At 41.1% G+C, this 19,286-nt stretch overlaps 1 protein-coding gene across 1 annotated transcript in view; it reads left to right on the forward strand.

Annotated features, from left to right (window-relative positions):
• LOC143284442 (store-operated calcium entry regulator STIMATE-like) overlaps positions 1 to 18,639 on the forward strand; it is a 46,038-nt gene extending 27,399 nt beyond the window's left edge. Inside the window, exons 5-7 of the mRNA XM_076591077.1 lie at positions 2,484 to 2,596; positions 5,506 to 5,589; positions 17,708 to 18,639. Coding sequence (XP_076447192.1) covers positions 2,484 to 2,596; positions 5,506 to 5,589; positions 17,708 to 17,941 — 431 coding nt within the window. The 3' untranslated portion in view covers positions 17,942 to 18,639. The remainder of the gene's footprint in view (positions 1 to 2,483; positions 2,597 to 5,505; positions 5,590 to 17,707) is intronic.
• Positions 18,640 to 19,286: the final 647 nt, after the last annotated feature.

Here is a 19,286-nt window from a genome sequence, read left to right on the forward strand (position 1 = left end):
TTGCTTGGGGTGGGCCCCTTTGAGATATAGGGCCCGGCTCCCGGCCTTCCCAGCGGGTCTCCGAAGGTCGAGCACCACATCGAGATTCTGTGGACTGCATCATTATGGAAGCGTGGATGCATGGTATCGTGGTTTTAATTGCGCCAGTGGCCTGATACCACCGTCTTCAGCTGGAGTTTTCTTTTGGGGTGCCTCACCCTTAGCTCATGGCCCGTACGTCCTGCCCTTTGAGCACAGGGGGGATTGTTTCTCTGAGGGTCCCACCCCTGGGCTTGAGGTTATAATGCACCTCTTGACCGCATGATGAACCTGTCATAGGACACATGGGGTATTTCCAGTGCCACCTGTTGACCCACCCCGTCCTGGTAGGAACATTGCCAGTTGGTCGAGGACTGCTTATTCAGCCAGGCAAGCCTGACTTATATCACAGCTAACCCCCATATCTGAGGGCCGTTCCCCTATCCCCCACCCGGGGAAGCGCCAGGTTGGATATGGTTGCCCCACTACTGAATTGGAAGCAGCCTGGTCCCGGGTCACCAGACGAAAGGCCCGGGACCCAGGACACAGCGAGAGCTGCCACAGGTAGCATACACCAACGACCACCACAAAGACATGACGACGAAGACAGACGAAGAAACACAGAAGTGGCTTCAATGGAGGACAGGCGGACCTCACTTCAACTGGTGCCAAGATGTCGGGGTAGCAACCCTACCGACAATGGAGACAACCCGTATACTACAACAGTCGGGCTGCAAAAGCCTCGAATATTGTTGCTGGCCAACAATATTTTATACTCGCTCAGTTGAACTGAGTAACATGCACGTGGTTCATGCGCAAATCGAGACTTTTACCTGAACTGAAGGATGGGAGGAGGAGGAAAAGTGAAAGGAGAGGGTGGAGAAAAACGAAGATGGGCCACACGCCCTAACTGTCGTCACAAGTTGTGACACATATATAGTTTGGACGTTGACCAGTGAGTTGGTCAGCCATATATTGTTTGGACAGTGACCAGTCAACAAGTCAGCCATATATTGTTTGGACATTGACCAGTCAGTTGGTCAGCTATATATAGTTTGGACATTGACCAGTCAATTGGTCAGGTATATATTCTTTGGACATTGACCAGTCAACTGGTCAGCCAAATTTTGTTTCGACATTGACAAGTCAGTTGGTCAGCCACATATTGTTTGAACATTGACTAGTCAATTGGTCAGCCATATATTGTTTGGACATTGACCAGTCAATTGGTCAGCTATATATAGTTTGGACATTGACCAGTCAATTGGTCAGGTATATATTCTTTGGACATTGACCAGTCAACTGGTCAGCCAAATTTTGTTTCGACATTGACAAGTCAGTTGGTCAGCCACATATTGTTTGAACATTGACAAGTCAGTTGGTCAGCCACATATTGTTTGAACATTGACTAGTCAATTGGTCAGCCATATATTGTTTGGATATTGACTAGTCAATTGGTCAGCCATATATTGTTTGGAGATTGACCGGTCAGTTGGTCAGCCATATATTGTTCGGATATTGACCAGTGAATGTCAAGAAAACATTGTTGTATTATGAATGTCAAGAATACATAATTGTCATATTGTGAATGTCAAGAAAAAAAATGAAGTGCGATTGTGGTGAAAAATATAAGTGTGGTGGTTGTGGTGAAAAACAGAATTGTGGTTGTGGTGAAAACAGAATTGTGGTTGTGGTGAAAAAACAGAAGTGTGGTTGTGGTGAAAACAGAATTGTGGTTGTGGTGAAAAACATAAGTGTGGTTGTGGTGAAAACAGAATTGTGGTTGTGGTGAAAAAGAGAAGTGTGGTTGTGGTGAAAAACATAAGTGTGGTTGTGAAAAACATAAGTGTGGTTGTAGTGAAAAACATAAGTGTGGTTTTAGTGAAAAACGTAAGTGTGGTTGTGGTGAAAAACAGAATTGCAGTGGTGAAAAAGAGAATTGTGGTTGTGGTGAAAAAGAGAAGTGTGGTTGTGGTGAAAAACAGAATTGCAGTGGTGAAAAAGAGAATTGTGGTTGTGGTGAAAAACATAAGTGTGGTTGTGGTGAAAAACATAAGTGTTGTCGTGAAAAACAGAATTGCTGTTGTGGTGAAAAAGAGAAGTGTGGTTGTGGTGAAAAACATAAGTGTGGTTGTGGTGAAAAACATAAGTGTTGTGGTGAAAAACAGAATTGCTGTTGTGGTGAAAAAGAGAAGTGTGGTTGTGGTGAAAAACACAAGTGTGGTTGTGGTGAAAAACAAAAAACAGAATTGTGATTGTGGTGCAAAAGAGAAGTGTGGTTGTGGTGGTGGCAGGAGAACCTCCTCAATGCACAAAAAAGAGAATTGTGTTTGTGGTGCAAAAGAGAAGTGTGGTTGTGGTGCAAAAGAGAAGTGTGGTTGTGGTGATGGTAGGAGAACCCCCTCAATGCACAAAAAAGAGAAGTTTGGTTGTGGTGCAAAAGAGAAGTGTGGTTGTGGTGGCAGGAGAACCTCCTCAGTGCAATGCCTGGGTGGGGCAGACAGCTCTCTACATCATTGTCATGATTGTTGAGAAACTGCTCATGACATTCCTTGTCTTGCCATCTTTCTGGGTCAAGGTTGGTACATGTGTGTGTGAATGTGTGTATATGTTAGTGTATATGTGTTTGTGTTAATGTGTGTGTGTGTGTGTTAGTGTGTGTGCGTGTGTGTGTGTGTGTGTGTGTGAGTGTGTTGGTGTGCGTCTATGTCTGTGTGTGTGTCTGTATTAGTGTGTTTGTGTGTGTGTGTTGGTGTTTGTGTGTGTTGATGTGATTGTTTGTGGGTGTGTGTGTATGCAGACCGTTAATCGGACTGGCTTGTTGAAGATCCTTCACAAGTTTGGTTTCCTGGAAAAGCTCATCTCACTGATTGTTTCATTCCATGATGGCATACAGGCAAGGGTGCAGAAAACGGACATATGTCTAACCCATTCCCAGTGAAAAATGGAGTGAAGCAGGGATGTGTTTTATCCCCCACCCTCTTTTCCATTCGTTTTGCTGCACTGCTGATTGATGCATTCTGGAACTGGGACAAGAGGGTATACATCCAGTTTCGTTCAGATGGCAAGCTCTCTAACCTTCGATGACTTCAGTCCAAGACTAAAGTATTTAAGGCCCTTCTGAGAGAGTTACTCTTTGGTGATGACTGTGCGCTGGCCATGCACTCCCATGAAGTGAAGCAGAGTGATGGCCGGAGTGGAGTGATGGCCTTGAGGTAATGCGTCTGCCTAGGAAGCGAGAGAATCTGAACGCACTGGTTCGAATCACAGCTCAGCCGCCGATATTTTCTCCCCCTCCACTGGACCGTAAATGGTGGTCTGGACGCTAGTCATTCGGATGAGATGATAAACCAAGGTCCTGTGTGCAGCATGCACTTAGCGCACATAAAAGAACCCACAGCAACAGAATGGTTGTTCCTGGCAGAATTCTGTAGAAAACTCTACAAAAAAACCCCAATAAAACTGCACGCAGGAAAAAATACAAAATAATGGGTGGTGCTGTAGTATAGCGACGCGTTCTCCCTGGGGAGAGTAGCCCGAATTTTACACAGAGAAATCTGTTGTGATAAAAAGAAATACAGATACAAATTAAGACATCCAGTGCATCACAGATTGCTTTGCAAGGGCCTGTCGATGCTTTGGACTTATTATCAGTCTTGGTAAGACCAAGGCCATGTTCCAGCCTTCACTGTCTGGAGCTACCTGTGCTCCACCACCACCTGTTGTCGTCAGCAACACAGAAATCAAAACTGTGGACAAGTTCTGCTGCTTGGGCAGCACTGAAAGCAGCAATAGAGTTCTGGATGCAGAAGTGATGTTGTGCATCTTAAAAGCGAGCTCTGCCTTTGGCAGACCCTCCAAGGATCTGTGGCAAGACCATGGCATCAAATTACGCACAAAGGTCGCCGTGTACAGAGCTGCGGTTCTGAGTGCTTTCCTCTACTGTTGTCAGACTTGGACCACGTACTATCAACACATCCAACAACCCGAACAGGTCCATCAACGATGCTTGCACAAGATCTGCAGCATCCAATGGCAAGACAAAGTGTTCAACCTACAGTCCTGAAGATCTTCAGCATCCAATGGCAAGACAGAGTGTCCACCCTACAGTACTGAAGATCTTCAGCATCCAATGGCAAGACAGAGTGTCCACCCTACAGTCCTGAAGATCTTCAGCATCCAGTGTTCCACCCTACAGTCCTGAAGATCTTCAGCATCCAATGGCAAGACAGAGTGTCCACCCAAGAGTCCTGAAGATCTTCAGCATCCAGTGTTCCACCCTACAGTCCTGAAGATCTTCAACATCCAATGGCAAGACAGAGTGTCCACCCTACAGTACTGAAGATCTTCAACATCCAATGGCAAGACAGAGAGTGTCCACCCTACAGTCCTGAAGATCTTCAGCATCCAATGTTCCACCCTACAGTCCTGAAGATCTTCAGCATCCAATGTTCCACCCTATAGTCCTGAAGATCTTCAGCATCCAATGTTCCACCCTACAGTCCTGAAGAAGAGCAGCCTACCCAGCATTGAGTGCATGCTCATCAAAAGCCAGCTGTGATGGACAGAACATGTCCATATAGAGGAAAGCAGAATTCCAAAGATGCTGTTCTATGGGCAACTGAAGGAAGTACAATGTGACCAAGGAAGGACTTTCAAGAGGTACAAAGACCTTTCAAGAGGTACAAAGACACCTTGAAGGCCAACCTCAGAAGCTGCAACATCAACACTGCTTCCTGGGAAGATGTTGCCTTTGTAAGAACACAGTGGAAGCAACGATGTACCCAGGGCACAAAGACATTTGAGTGCAACAGAGCAGTCTCCATGTAGGAGAAAAAGAATCAGAGAAAACAGGGCCCATCAGTGTAGGACTCCATTCCATGCAGTGTCTGTGGATGACCTTGTGCCTCAGGAATTGGTCTTCATTCCCACATGAGGACCCATATCAGCAGATGACCTGCCTGCTCACTCATCTGTCAGACACAACAGAAGAATCACACACACACATATCTCTCTCTCTCTCTCTCTCTCTCTCTCTCTCTATATATATATATATATATATATATATATATATATATATTTATATATTTGTGTGTGTGTGTTTGTGTGTGTGTGCTTGCTATATGTCACTGTATCACAGTGTTTGTGAGAGAGAGTATACATGTTGATGAGAGAGAATTGACAGATAATGTTTTTGTGTACTTCTGTCTGTGTGGTTGTGATTATTTATGAGTGTGTGTGGGTGTGTGTTTATATGTGATTAATCGTGTACTATGCTCATGCATTGTTTCTCAAATATAGGTGAGTACAAAATGTATAATGTGTGCAAGGAATGATAAAGGTATGTATCCTCTGTGTGTATGTGGTGTGTGTGAGTGTCGTGTGTGTGTGTGTTGTGTGTGTGTGTGGTGTGTGTGTGTGGGTGTGTGTGTGATGTGTGTGTTTGTGGCGGGTGTGTGTGTGTGTGTGTGTGTGTGTGTGCACCAGGTGCGGAAGTTCATCATGTCTCCCATCAAGGACCCCATGCTGGAGCTGGCTCTGGTCATGTTTATTGTCCCTCTGATCGTCAACGTGAGTCACCTCCCCTTGTTTCCTCTTATCTTGTTTCCTCTTTCCTTGTTCCTCTGATCGTCAGCATGAGTCACCCCCCCTTGTTTTTGCACTTTCCTTGTCCCTCTGATCGTCAGCGTGAGTCACCTCCCCTTGTTTTCACTTTCCTTGTCCCTCTGATCGTCAGCATGAGTCACCTCCCCTTGTTTTCACTTTCCTTGTCCCTCTGATCGTCAGCGTGAGTCACCTCCCCTTGTTTTCACTTTCCTTGTCCCTCTGATCGTCAACATGAGTCATGTATGTGGTGTGTGTGTTGTGTATGTGGTTTGTGTGCTGCATCTGGTTTTGGTTGTTGAGTGCGGACTAGTCGCCTGACAGGCAGGCTCTTCAGCTCTCTCAATTTTTAGTCGATTGTTTTATCCCGGTCTTTTTAATGAAGTCAGTTTTTTACAGACTGATTCATGACGGACTCATCTGTTACGTGTTTGTTTTATACCGCTCCATGTGCCTTCAAACTTTGTTTGGACATTTTTCCTGTGGGCGTCGAATATTAATCACCGTCCGCCATTGCTGGAGTATGGCCAACAAGCAGTGTTCAGTGGTAAACATCAACACTGCATGCGTCTCGCCATGCAAGTATTCTCGACATCAGCTGCTTGCGTTGGATCAGTACACACACACTGTGTTATGTCAAGATGTGATACAACGTCTTAAGGACTTAAACATTGATTACAACCTCCCCCGCAAAAAACGATCTCATCAGGGAGGGACACAGAAAAGGAAAGTGATACATGTCATTCAAAGCAGTGCAAACAGTTCTGAACCCAAATCACACAAGAGGCAAAAGGTGAGAGTAAACTTTTCTAACCTGATTTATATCCACCCCTAGAGGAATGTACAAGCGATTGAGACAACTTTCCACCCATCACATTTGAAACTTACGTGTGTCAGTGTTCAGTCATGTCGACAGAAGGCATCTTCTATCCACAACATAATTGTTGCCAATGCTTTTGATGTTGTCATGTTAACTGAAACATGGCTGTGTAAAGAGGGGGCACATATCATTCATGGCACAGCTAACAGCAGGGATGCAAATCAAAACTGTTCACCAGACAAGTTAGAAAAGGGGGTGGTATAGCAGCTATAATGAGGAGCCATATACAAAATGTACATTCAAAACCCTTGACAACACATCATTTGAGGTCATAGCAATGAAGTCTGAGAGCAATAACTATGTGTGCCATGTTATATGTGGATATAGACCTCCACCAAGTGGTCATGATAAATGTAGTATCCAGGATTTTATCACCAAATTTTCCAGTCTCTTAGATAAGTACACCATAGATGCAGGGGACTTAGTTTTAATAGGTGATTTTAACTTTCATTATGAACAGACCAACAATTCTGATATCTTACATTTGCGTACTCTGCTCCACAACCACTGATTAAAACAACTGATAAGTGAAACCACCTACAAACATGGTCACACACTTAATTGGCTTGTGGTTCGGGAGAATATACTCGCCCCCCAGCTTCAGGTTATGGACTTTGCCCTTGCTGACCACATGGCAGTCATTTACAACATCCCTTTTGAGAGACTCAAACGAGAAAAACGCCTTGTAACATCGCGAAACACCAAAATGATTAGTGTTGATCTTTTCAATGCTGACATCAAATCCCTTGTGCAGGAAAATCATTCAAACTCATCTCCCCTCAGAATATACAACACCGGCCTCCTTCAGATACTGGACAAGCATGTCGCCTTGTTACTGACCGTCCCTCTGCTCCCTTGATGACAGATGAAGTGAGGCCGCCAAGCGTCAGGAACAACAGGCTGAGCATGTCTGGCGCTCCAACAAGCTAACAGTCTTCCATGAGATTTGTATCAAAGAGCGCAACACACTGAACGCTATGCAGACCACCTCAAAACGTCAACACTTTAGTGTTTCCATCAATCAGCCAGTGCTCCATGTCCAAACAGCTATATGCTGTTTCAAACCAACTGACTGGCTAAAGCAAAGAACTGTTACTGCCAAAAGACCCTCCTCAGGATCTTCCTGATACTTTTTGTACATATTTTACTGATAAAATCGCTAACATCCGACATGAACTGGATGCTTGTCCACCAGAGAATAAGTTTGATGAATTTAAAGGGGTTTTAATGACATGTTTTAGAACAGTTTCAGAAAAGACTGAGAGATTTTATTCTTTATTCTCCAAATAAGACATGTGATTTGGATCCATTACCATCTAACCTTTTAAAGATCTGTCTAGATGATCTTCTCCCCTTAATCACCAGTACTGTAAACCACTCTCTAGAGTCAGGAACTGTTGATTAAATCTCTCAAATTGGCTATTGTCACCCCACTTTTGAAAAAGCACTATATGGACTCAAATCAACTGAAGAACTATCGACCCATGTCTAATCTGTCATTCATTTCTAAAATTATTGAGAAAGTTGTGTTACAGCAGTTACGGGATCATCTAGAGAAAAACGGTCTGCTCAAAATTTATCAGTCAGCCTATCGAAAAAACCACAGCACAGAAACAGCTCTTCTCTCTGTTACAGTCTTCTCTTAAATACAGACAAAAAACTTTCATCCTTAATGGCATTCCTAGATCTGTCAGCAGCATTTGATACAATCAACCACCAAATTCTCATCAACCGTCAAAGCTCTACCTTTGGCATTTGATCTACTGCTTTAAAATGGTTTTCATTCTACCTTTCAAACCGTCAGCTCTGCGTTAAAGTAAATTATACCACTTCTAAGGTTATCCCTCTTGTATTTCTTGTCCCTCAGGGATCGGGTCTGAGACCTATTTTATTCACTTTATATCCTCCGCTTTTGTCTGACATCATCAAAAGGAATTCATTTGATTACCATAAGTATACTGATGACACTGAGTTACAAAAAGCCGCTGCACCATCTGACTTCAAAACAGTCATTAATGAGACAGAAGCCTGTGTGGCTGATGTAAAGGTGTGGATGGACAGAAACAAGCTAAAACTTAATGAAGAGAAAACCGAGCTCTTAGCTGTAGGACTAGGAGACCGAGCTCATCTCAATGAAATAAAAACAAGAGAGGCAAGGCCTTCAAGACTCACTTGTGATACACTTTAAAAAAAAAAAAAAAACAAGAGAGGCAAGGCCTTCAAGACTCACTTGTGATACACTTTAAAAAAAATCTAATCATTAAAATGCGTTCTGTATTTGTTATTATAAAGCTTCGGGTTAAAAGAAAAAGAAAAAAGAAAAAAAAAGTCCTAATGGCAGATTTGAACCCCGCGTGTTCGGGTGAGAAGAAACTGTCTTACCCATTACACTATCATGGCTCCTTACCTGACATTCAAAAATATAATATTTGAACATGCTTTTTTAAAGGGCGATAAATTGATTGCGGTATTGGCAGTGAGAACACTGTTTAAATCATATTATTCTGGTGTATCTTGGGCATTCAAAAAATCTTTAAGGGCAATTAAAAAGTCTTTTTAAGTCCACGGTAAAGGAGATGTGGCTGTTGCCGCAATCACCGGCACTGCAACATTTAGCCGTTTTCTCTGGATCTAGATAGATGTACAAGTTTAGTTACATCCCATTGACATGGTCGATTCAATTTCTCTTTTATGTTCATTCTAGTTTTATAGTTTTAAAGTTGATATGAAAATTGAGTATTTTGTTAAACTACTAAAATGTAGAGCCAAGTACAAGTACTTGTAAACGTCGTATGAAGTGAAAAGGACTTCATTTTGAGAAAAGTCAAGACTGGAAATTTTTGCATTTCATCAGTTCAAGGGTATTAACTCTCATGGTTTATTATTTTTAACTGTGAATTCCGACTGACTCTGTGGATATTTTTATGGCAGTTTGGGGCATAATCCAGTAAGTGATGAGGCGTTCACAAATCTTTCTTTGAATAAATATTTAACGATCCCCTTCTCCAACTTTCCACCACATGTTATCGTGTATTGTCCATTGAATATAGGATTGAACAGGTAGGTCATCACATGTTATCGTGTATTGTCAATTGAACTTGATACAGGATTGAATGGGCAGGTCAACAACTTGAAACAAAATGGCGTCATTCGCGTTCGCGAAGAATATGAGCATGCGCTTTGAATGTGTATAAATATGTGTACGCAATTGATTTTTGCCCATGACCTTCAGGGGTCAGCCAATAGATTAATAAAGTCCACTCGTAGTATTGATTTTAGTATTTTCCAAAAAAGACCACTTGGGCGAATGAACATAGTGAAAGCCCTGTATACTGAGAGTAAAACACACAGGCGTTTTATGTATCGAGTATAATTTCAAAATGTAATGTTTAAGATGAGAAAGATCAGTTTAAAGCAAATTAAGCCCCCTAGAATTAATTACAGATTAATTTCCCTTTTGTACTGTCTGCACCAAAGACATGCAAAATAAATATAACTTCATGCTTAGCAAAAGAAGTTCCTGTTTGAACAAAAAATGATAAAAATTACTGCTCTTGTTGTGTCAGAATATCAGATCAAAGTGCCAAGTTTTGAGAATAAAAAAAAAAAAAATATATATATATATATATATTTATATATATAACAGTAAATTCAGTTTGCATATAATTTGGCTTTTTTTAATTTTTTGTGCCCATCCCAGAGGTGCAGTATTGTTTTAAACCAGATGACTGGAAAGAACTGAATTTTTCCTATTTTTATGCCAAATTTGGTGTCAACTGACAAAGTATTTGCAGAGAAAATGGCAATGTTAAAGTTTACCACGGACATACACACACACACACACACAGACAACCGAACACTGGGTTAAACATAGACTCACTTTGTTTACACAAGTGAGTCAAAAAACCTAATTGTTAAAATGTGTTCTGCATTTGTTATTATAAAGCTTCGGGTTAAAAGAAAAAGAAAAAAGAAAAAAAAAGTTCTAACGGCAGATTCGAACCCTGCGTGTTCAGGTGAGAAGAAACTGTCTTACCCATTACACTATCGTGGCTCTTTAAGTGAAGTTCAAAAATATAACATTTAAACATGCTTTTTTAAAGGGTGATAAATCGATTGCGGTATTTGCAGTGAGAACGCTGTTTAAATCATATTATTCTGGTGGGTCTTGGGCATTCAAAAAATCTTTAAGGGCAATTAAAAAGTCTTTTTAAGTCCGCTGTGAAGGAGACGTGGTTATCGCTGCAATCACACTGCAACATTTAGCCGTTTTCTCTGGATCTAGATAGATGTACAAGTTTAGTTACATCCCATTGACACGGTCGATTCAATTTCTCTTTTATGTTCATTCTAGTTTTATAGTTTTAAAGTTGATATGAAAATTGAGTATTTTGTTAAACTAGTAACATGTAGAGTCAAGTACAAGTACTTCTAAACGTTGTATGAAGTGAAAAGGACTTCATTTTGAGAAAAGTCAAGACTGGAAATTTTTACATTTCATCAGTTCAAGGGTATTAACTCTCATGGTTTATTATTTTTCACTGTGAATTCCGACTGACTCTGTGGATATTTTTATGGCAGTTTGGGGCATAATCCAGTAAGTGATGAGGCGTTCACAAATCTTTCTTTGAATAAATATTTAACGATCCCCTTCTCCAACTTTCCACCACATGTTATCGTGTATTGTCAATTGAACTTGATATAGGATTGAATGGGCAGGTCAACACATGTTATCGTGTATTGTCCATTGAATATAGGATTGAACAGGCAGGTCAACACATGTTATCGTGTATTGTCCATTGAATATAGGATTGAACAGGCAGGTCAACACATGTTATCGTGTATTGTCCATTGAATATAGGATTGAACAGGCAGGTCAACACATGTTATCGTGTATTGTCCATTGAATATAGGATTGAACAGGTAGGTCAACAACTTGAAACAAAATGGCGTCATTCGCGTTCGTGAAGAATATGAGCATGCGCTTTGAATGTGTATAAATATGTGTACGCAATTGATTTTTGCCCATGACCTTCATGGGTCAGCCAATAGATTAATAAAGTCCACTCGTAGTATTGATTTTAGTATTTTCCAAAAAAGACCACTTGGGCGAATGAACATAGTGAAAGCCCTGTACACTGAGAGTAAAACACACAGGCGTTTTATGTATCGAGTATAATTTCAAAATGTAATGTTTAAGATGAGAAAGATCAGTTTAAAGCAAATTAAGCCCCCTAGAATTAATTACAGATTAATTTCCCTTTTGTACTGTCTGCACCAAAGACATGCAAAATAAATATAACTTCATGCTTAGCAAAAGAAGTTCCTGTTTGAACAAAAAATGATAAAAATTACTGCTCTTGTTATTGTGTCAGAATATCAGATCAAAGTGCCAAGTTTTGAGAATAAAAAAAAATATATATATATATATATTTATATATATAACAGTAAATTCAGTTTGCATATAATTTGGCTTCTTTTTTTAATTTTTTGTGCCCATCCCAGAGGTGCAGTATTGTTTTAAACCAGATGACTGGAAAGAACTGAATTTTTCCTATTTTTATGCCAAATTTGGTGTCAACTGACAAAGTATTTGCAGAGAAAATGGCAATGTTAAAGTTTACCACGGACACACACACACACACACAGACAACCGAACACTGGGTTAAACATAGACTCACTTTGTTTACACAAGTGAGTCAAAAAACCTAATCGTTAAAATGTGTTCTGCATTTGTTATTATAAAGCTTCGGGTTAAAAGAAAAAGAAAAAAGAAAAAAAAAGTTCTAACGGCAGATTCGAACCCTGCGTGTTCAGGTGAGAAGAAACTGTCTCACCCATTACACTATCGTGGCTCTTTAAGTGAAGTTCAAAAATATAACATTTAAACATGCTTTTTTAAAGGGCGATAAATCGATTGCGGTATTTGCAGTGAGAACGCTGTTTAAATCATATTATTCTGGTGGGTCTTGGGCATTCAAAAAATCGTTAAGGGCAATTAAAAAGTCTTTTTAAGTCCGCTGTGAAGGAGACGTGGCTATCGCCGCAATCACACTGCAACATTTAGCCGTTTTCTCTGGATCTAGATAGATGTACAAGTTTAGTTACATCCCATTGACACGGTCGATTCAATTTCTCTTTTATGTTCATTCTAGTTTTATAGTTTTAAAGTTGATATGAAAATTGAGTATTTTGTTAAACTAGTAACATGTAGAGTCAAGTACAAGTACTTCTAAACGTTGTATGAAGTGAAAAGGACTTCATTTTGAGAAAAGTCAAGACTGGAAATTTTTACATTTCATCAATTCAAGGGTATTAACTCTCTTATGGTTCATTATTTTTCACTGTGAATTCCGACTGATTCTGTGGATATTTTTACGGCAGTTTGGGGCATAATCCAGTAAGTGATGAGGTGTTCACAAATCTTTCTTTGAATAAATATTGAACAATCCCCTTCTCCAACTTTCCACCACATGTTATCGTGTATTGTCAATTGAACTTGATATAGGATTGAATGGGCAGGTCAACACATGTTATCGTGTATTGTCCATTGAATATAGGATTGAACAGGTAGGTCATCACATGTTATCGTGTATTGTCCATTGAATATAGGATTGAACAGGTAGGTCATCACATGTTATCGTGTATTGTCAATTGAACTTGATATAGGATTGAACAGGTAGGTCAACAACTTGAAACAAAATGGCGTCATTCTCGTTCGCGAAGACTATGAGTACGCACTTTGAATATGTATAAATATGTGTACACAATTGATTTTTGCCAATGACCTTCAGGGGTCAGCCAATAGATTAATAAAGTCCACTCGTAGTATTGATTTTAGTATTTTCCAAAAAAGACCACTTGGGCGAATGAACATAGTGAAAGCCCTGTATACTGAGAGTAAAACACACAGGCGTTTTATGTATCGAGTATAATTTCAAAATGTAAGGTTTAAGATGAGAAAGATCAGTTTAAAGCAAATTAAGCCCCCTAGCATTAATTACAGATTAATTTCCCTTTTTTACTATCTGCAGCAAAGACATGTAAAATAAATATAACTTCCATGCTTAGCAAAAGAAGTTCCTGTTTGAACAAAAAATGATAAAGATGACTGCTCTTGTTGTTGTGTCAGAATATCAGATCAAAGTGCCAAGTTTAGAGAATAAAAAAATATATATATAACAGTAAAATAATTCAGTTTGCATATAATTTGGCTTCTTTTTTTTAAAATAATTTTTTTGTGCCCATCCCAGAGGTGCAGTATTGTTTTAAACCAGATGACTGGAAAAAACTGAATTTTTCCTATTTTTATGCCAAATTTGGTGTCAACTGACAAAGTATTTGCAGAGAAGATGGCAATGTTAAAGTTTACCACAGACACACACACACACACACACACAGAGACAACCGAACAGTGGGTTAAAACATAGACTCACTTTGTTTACACAATGAGTCAAAAAGGGCCCAGTCACTCTCAGCACTTCTACAGTTACATTTCAAACATCAGCAAAATACCTAGGTGCACATATTGATCAGACTTTGACCATGGCTGACCACATTTCATCCCCGTGTCAGTCATGCAATTTTCATCGTCGCAGACTAGACTCAGTCAGACCATACTTAACGGAGAAAAACATGGCTCAGTTGGTTTCATCTTTTGTCCTGTCCAGACTAGATTACTGCAATTCTACCTTAGCAGGTTTACCATCTTCCTCTCTTATTAGACGACAGAAAGTACAGAACAACGCTGCACGACTTGTTCTAGCAAAAAAGAAATCTGATCATGTCAAACCTCTTTTGCATCAGTTACACTGGCTTCCTATAGAGTCCTGCATTCACTATAAACTAGTGACACTTTTTTTTTTTTTTTTTTTTTTGCTGCCTCATCATCTGCACCAGTTCAGTGGCATTGCTCCCATGCCGCTCATTTAGATTCCCCCATACACAGCCAAACCCGGGTTCATCCGTCGCAGTTCCAGCGTCGGCAGTCCACAGGGAACCATCGATGTTAGGTCGCCAGGAGGCCACACACCAGAGGAGACTCTGCACTGCTGCTGAGTCACTTCGGTGGTGTTCAGTGGTACCTGTTCTGTTTTAACGTACTTCGGACACCACCTACTAAGCCCCCTACTAATGACAATAATGGCTTAGTCGCGGAGCCAGACTGAGTGAGCGTCCCTCCCAGAGACGACATTGACAGGACTGACGACATTGACAGGACTCACCCCAAGCATGGAAGTGGAGGGGTATCGAAACTGAGGTCACCATGAGAGCAGGGCATGAAAGGCCACAGACTTTGAGACTATTTTGTTTATATTGATGACGATGAAGGAGGATGAGGATGACGATGATGATGACGATGTTGCTATGGAGGTCCATTTTGGTTTGGGACTGCGTGACAAGGCTGTACTCTACGCTTCCTGTCATAATGATATCCCGTCGTTAACCAGGCCCGAGAGATACAGACATTTGCAGTGTTGGTCAGGTAATTAGAGCAACACACCCAAAGACGCATCCTTGAAGTGGATGACACTCGACTGTGTGGTCCCAGTCTCCCCATTTAAGTCCACAGCACACTTAACTCTGGGTAGGAGCCGGCCATGGGCCGAAAAACCCACCTCCGCTGGGATTCGAACCCGCGTCCTCCCAGCCGTCAGTCCGCGACGCTAACCACTTTGCCACAGCAGCTGGTAACTAGTGACACTTGCCTTCCAACATTTTGATGAATCTCTTCCCCCGTATCTTTCCTCTGTGCTGGAAATGTACAAACCATGTAGAACGCTAAGATCCAGTTCTGAACTGTTACTTAAAATCCCAAGAACTAATTTAAAATGTGCAGGGAAAATATCTTTTAGGGCTCAAGTACCCCAAATTTGGAATTCTTTGCCATCATCCCTCAGAAATGCTTCTGATCTCCAGACCTTCAAGTCAGATCTGAAAACGCACCTTTTCCGCAAACATTTCTGCACTCAGCATGATGTATAGTCCAAAGTCTGTTCGCCACTTGGAGTTTTATGCGAGAGATATTTATACTCACATAATCCTGTTTTAGTGTAGTTGATATATTTAATGTCTGGGCGCGTGCGTGCACGTGTGTGTGTGTGCGAGTGAGAGTGTGCTTGCGCATGTTTGTGTGCGTCTAAAAAATGTGTGTTTTTAAGAAATGTATTTCTTTTTAATCTAAGCATTATTTACTTGATATTTTTATTGTTTGGTGGATCATGCTTTTTTATTCATTCTGTGAACACATTGGATTCAGCTGTTGTAATGTTTTATGTTATGTTTATATCTGGCTCGATGATTTAAGGTGCTTTGAGCAGCATTAGTACTGGATATCACGCCATCGAAAAGTTATGAATTAGTGTTATTATTATTATCTCCCCTTGTTTCCTCTTTCCTTGTCCCTCTGATCATCAGCATGAGTCATCTCCCCTTGTTTTCACTTTCCTTGTCCCTCTGATCATCAGCATGAGTCATCTCCCCTTGTTTCCTCTTTCCTTGTCCCTCTGTTCGTCAGCATGAGTCATCTCCCCTTGTTTCCTCTTTCCTTGTCCCTCTGATCATCAGCATGAGTCACCCCCCCTTGTTTCCTCTTTCCTTGTCCCTCTGATCATCAGCATGAGTCATCTCCCCTTGTTTCCTCTTTCCTTGTCCCTCTGTTCGTCAGCATGAGTCATCTCCCCTTGTTTCCTCTTTCCTTGTCCCTCTGTTCATCAGCATGAGTCACCCCCCCTTGTTTCCTCTTTCCTTGTCCCTCTGATCATCAGCATGAGCCATCTCCCCTTTCTTTGTCCTATCTCTTTCCTTGTCCCTCACTTTCCTTGTCCCTCTGTTCGTCAACGTGAGTCATCTCCCCATGTTTTGACTTCCCTTGTCCTCATCCTTTTGATCATCAGTGTGAGTCATCATCTCTTTCTTTGTCTCTTTCCATGTCCCTCTGATCGTCAATGTCAGTCACTGGCACTTCTTTGCCATTTTCATTTTACATCTAATATGTTGTGTAATAGTGAACACTCTCTGGCAGGCTACATTGATGAGCACTGTCTCTGGCAGGCTGTATGTTGTGTAATGATGAACACTGTCTTTGACAGGCTGTATGTTATGTAATGATGAACACTGTCTGGCAGGCTGTATGTTGTTATATATTGATGAACACTATCTCTGGCAGGCTGTATGTTATGTAATAATGAACACTGTCTCTGGCAGACTGTATGTTATATAATGATGAAGACTGTCTCTGGCAGGCTGTATGTTGTGTAATGATGAACACTGTCTGGCAGGCTGTATGTTGTTAATATTGATGAACACTATCTCTGGCAGGCTGTATGTTATGTAATGATGAACACTGTCTCTGGCAGGCTCTATGTTGTTATATATTGATGAACACTGTCTCTGGCAAACTCTGTGTTGTTATATATTGATGAACACTGTCTCTGGCAGGCTGTATGTTATGTAATGATGAACACTGTCTCTGGCAAGCTCTATGTTGTTATATATTGATGAACACTGTCTCTGGCAGGCTCTATGTTATTATATATTGATTAACACTGTCTCTGGCAGGCTGTATGTTGTTATATAATGATGAACACTGTCTCTGGCAGGCTGTATGTTGTTATATAATGATGAATGCTGTCTCTGGCAGGCTGTATGATATATAATGATAAACACTGTCTCTGGCAGGCTGTATGTTGTTATATAATGATGAATACTGTCTCTGGCAGGCTGTATGTTGTTATATAATGATGAATACTGTCTCTGGCAGGCTGTATGTTGTTATATAATGATGAACACTGTCTCTGGCAGGCTGTATGTTGTTATATAATGATGAATACTGTCTCTCGCAGGCTGTATGTTGTTATATAATGATGAACGCTGTCTCTGGCAGGCTGTATGATATATAATGTAAATACTGTCTCTGGCAGGCTGTATGTTGTTATATAATGATGAATACTGTCTCTGGCAGGCTGTATGTTGTTATATAATGATGAATACTGTCTCTGGCAGGCTGTATGTTGTTATATAATGATGAATACTGTCTCTCGCAGGCTGTATGTTGTTATATAATGATGAATACTGTCTCTGGCAGGCTGTATGTTGTTATATAATGATGAACGCTGTCTCTGGCAGGCTGTATGATATATAATGTAAATACTGTCTCTGGCAGGCTGTATGTTGTTATATAATGATGAATACTGTCTCTGGTAGGCCATACTGTTCTGGGTTGTGGACAACTTCCTGAAGCGTAGCATCCGCCAGTCCAAAACCATCTATGTCAACTGCCAGGAGCCCAGGGTCAAATATTTCCGCAACACGGACCAGGTCAAGTGCTACAAGCGCATCGAGAAAGGGGAGGAGTCTGATGCCCAGTCAGCTGAGGAGGATGGAGACACACGCAGCAGACACAACGACCCTTCAGAACGATTGATAGCCGCCAAGTAGTCACACATGCAGCAAACACAATGACTGCTCAGAACGATTGATAGTCACATACACAACAGACACAACGACTCCTCAGAACAGTTGAAAGCCGCCAGATAGTCACATACACAACAGACACAATGACTGCTCAGAACAGTTGAAAGCCGCCAGATAGTCACATACACAACAGACACAATGACTGCTCAGAACGATCGATAGTCACATACACAACAGACACAACGACTCCTCAGAACGATTGATAGTCACATACACAACAGACATAATAACAACCCCTGTGAACAATTGATAGTCACAACTCATATACACAACAGACATAATAACGACCCCGCAGAACGATTGATAGTCACATACACAACAGACATAATAACGACCCCGCAGAACGATTGATAGTCACAACTCACATACACAACAGACATAATAACGACCCCGCAGAACGATTGATAGTCACAACTCACATACACAACAGACATAATAACGACCCCGCAGAACGATTGATAGTCACATACACAACAGACATAATAACGACCCCGCAGAACGATTGATAGTCACATACACAACAGACATAATAACGACCCCGCAGAACGATTGATAGTCACAACTCACATACACAACAGACATAATAACGACCCCGCAGAACGATTGATAGTCACATACACAACAGACATAATAACGACCCCGCAGAACGATTGATAGTCACATACACAACAGACATAATGACCCCGCAGAACGATTGATAGTCACAACTCACATACACAACAGACATAATAACGACCCCGCAGAACGATTGATAGTCACATACACAACAGACATAATAACAACCCCTCTGAACGATTGATAGTCACATACACAACAGACATAATAATGACCCCTCTGAACAATTGATAGTCACAACTCACATACACAACAGACATAATAACAACCCCTCAGAACGATTGATAGTCACATACACAACAGACATAATGACCCCTCAGAACGATTGATAGTCACATACACACCAGACATAATAACAACCCCTCTGAACGATTGATAGTCACATACACAACAGACACAATGACCCCTCAGAATGATTGTCACAGCGTAAGCACTGCCTTCAGGGGAGGTCATCAGGTTGGACATCCTGCCTGCACTGAGTGCTTTGCTCTGACATGTGTGGGTGGAAGGAAAGACAGCCCTGTGACTGTATTACGACGTGTGGGTGGAAGGAAAGACAGCCCTGTGACTATTACCACATGTGAGTCACATTAACGAAAGACAACTCATGACTTGTATTATCACACATGTGTCACTTTAACTAAAGACAGCGTGTGATTGTATTGTCACAGGTGTATCACATTAACGAAAGACA

This window comes from Babylonia areolata, chromosome 8, assembly GCF_041734735.1.
Source record: "Babylonia areolata isolate BAREFJ2019XMU chromosome 8, ASM4173473v1, whole genome shotgun sequence".
NCBI classification, from domain to species: Eukaryota; Metazoa; Mollusca; class Gastropoda; order Neogastropoda; family Buccinidae; genus Babylonia; species Babylonia areolata.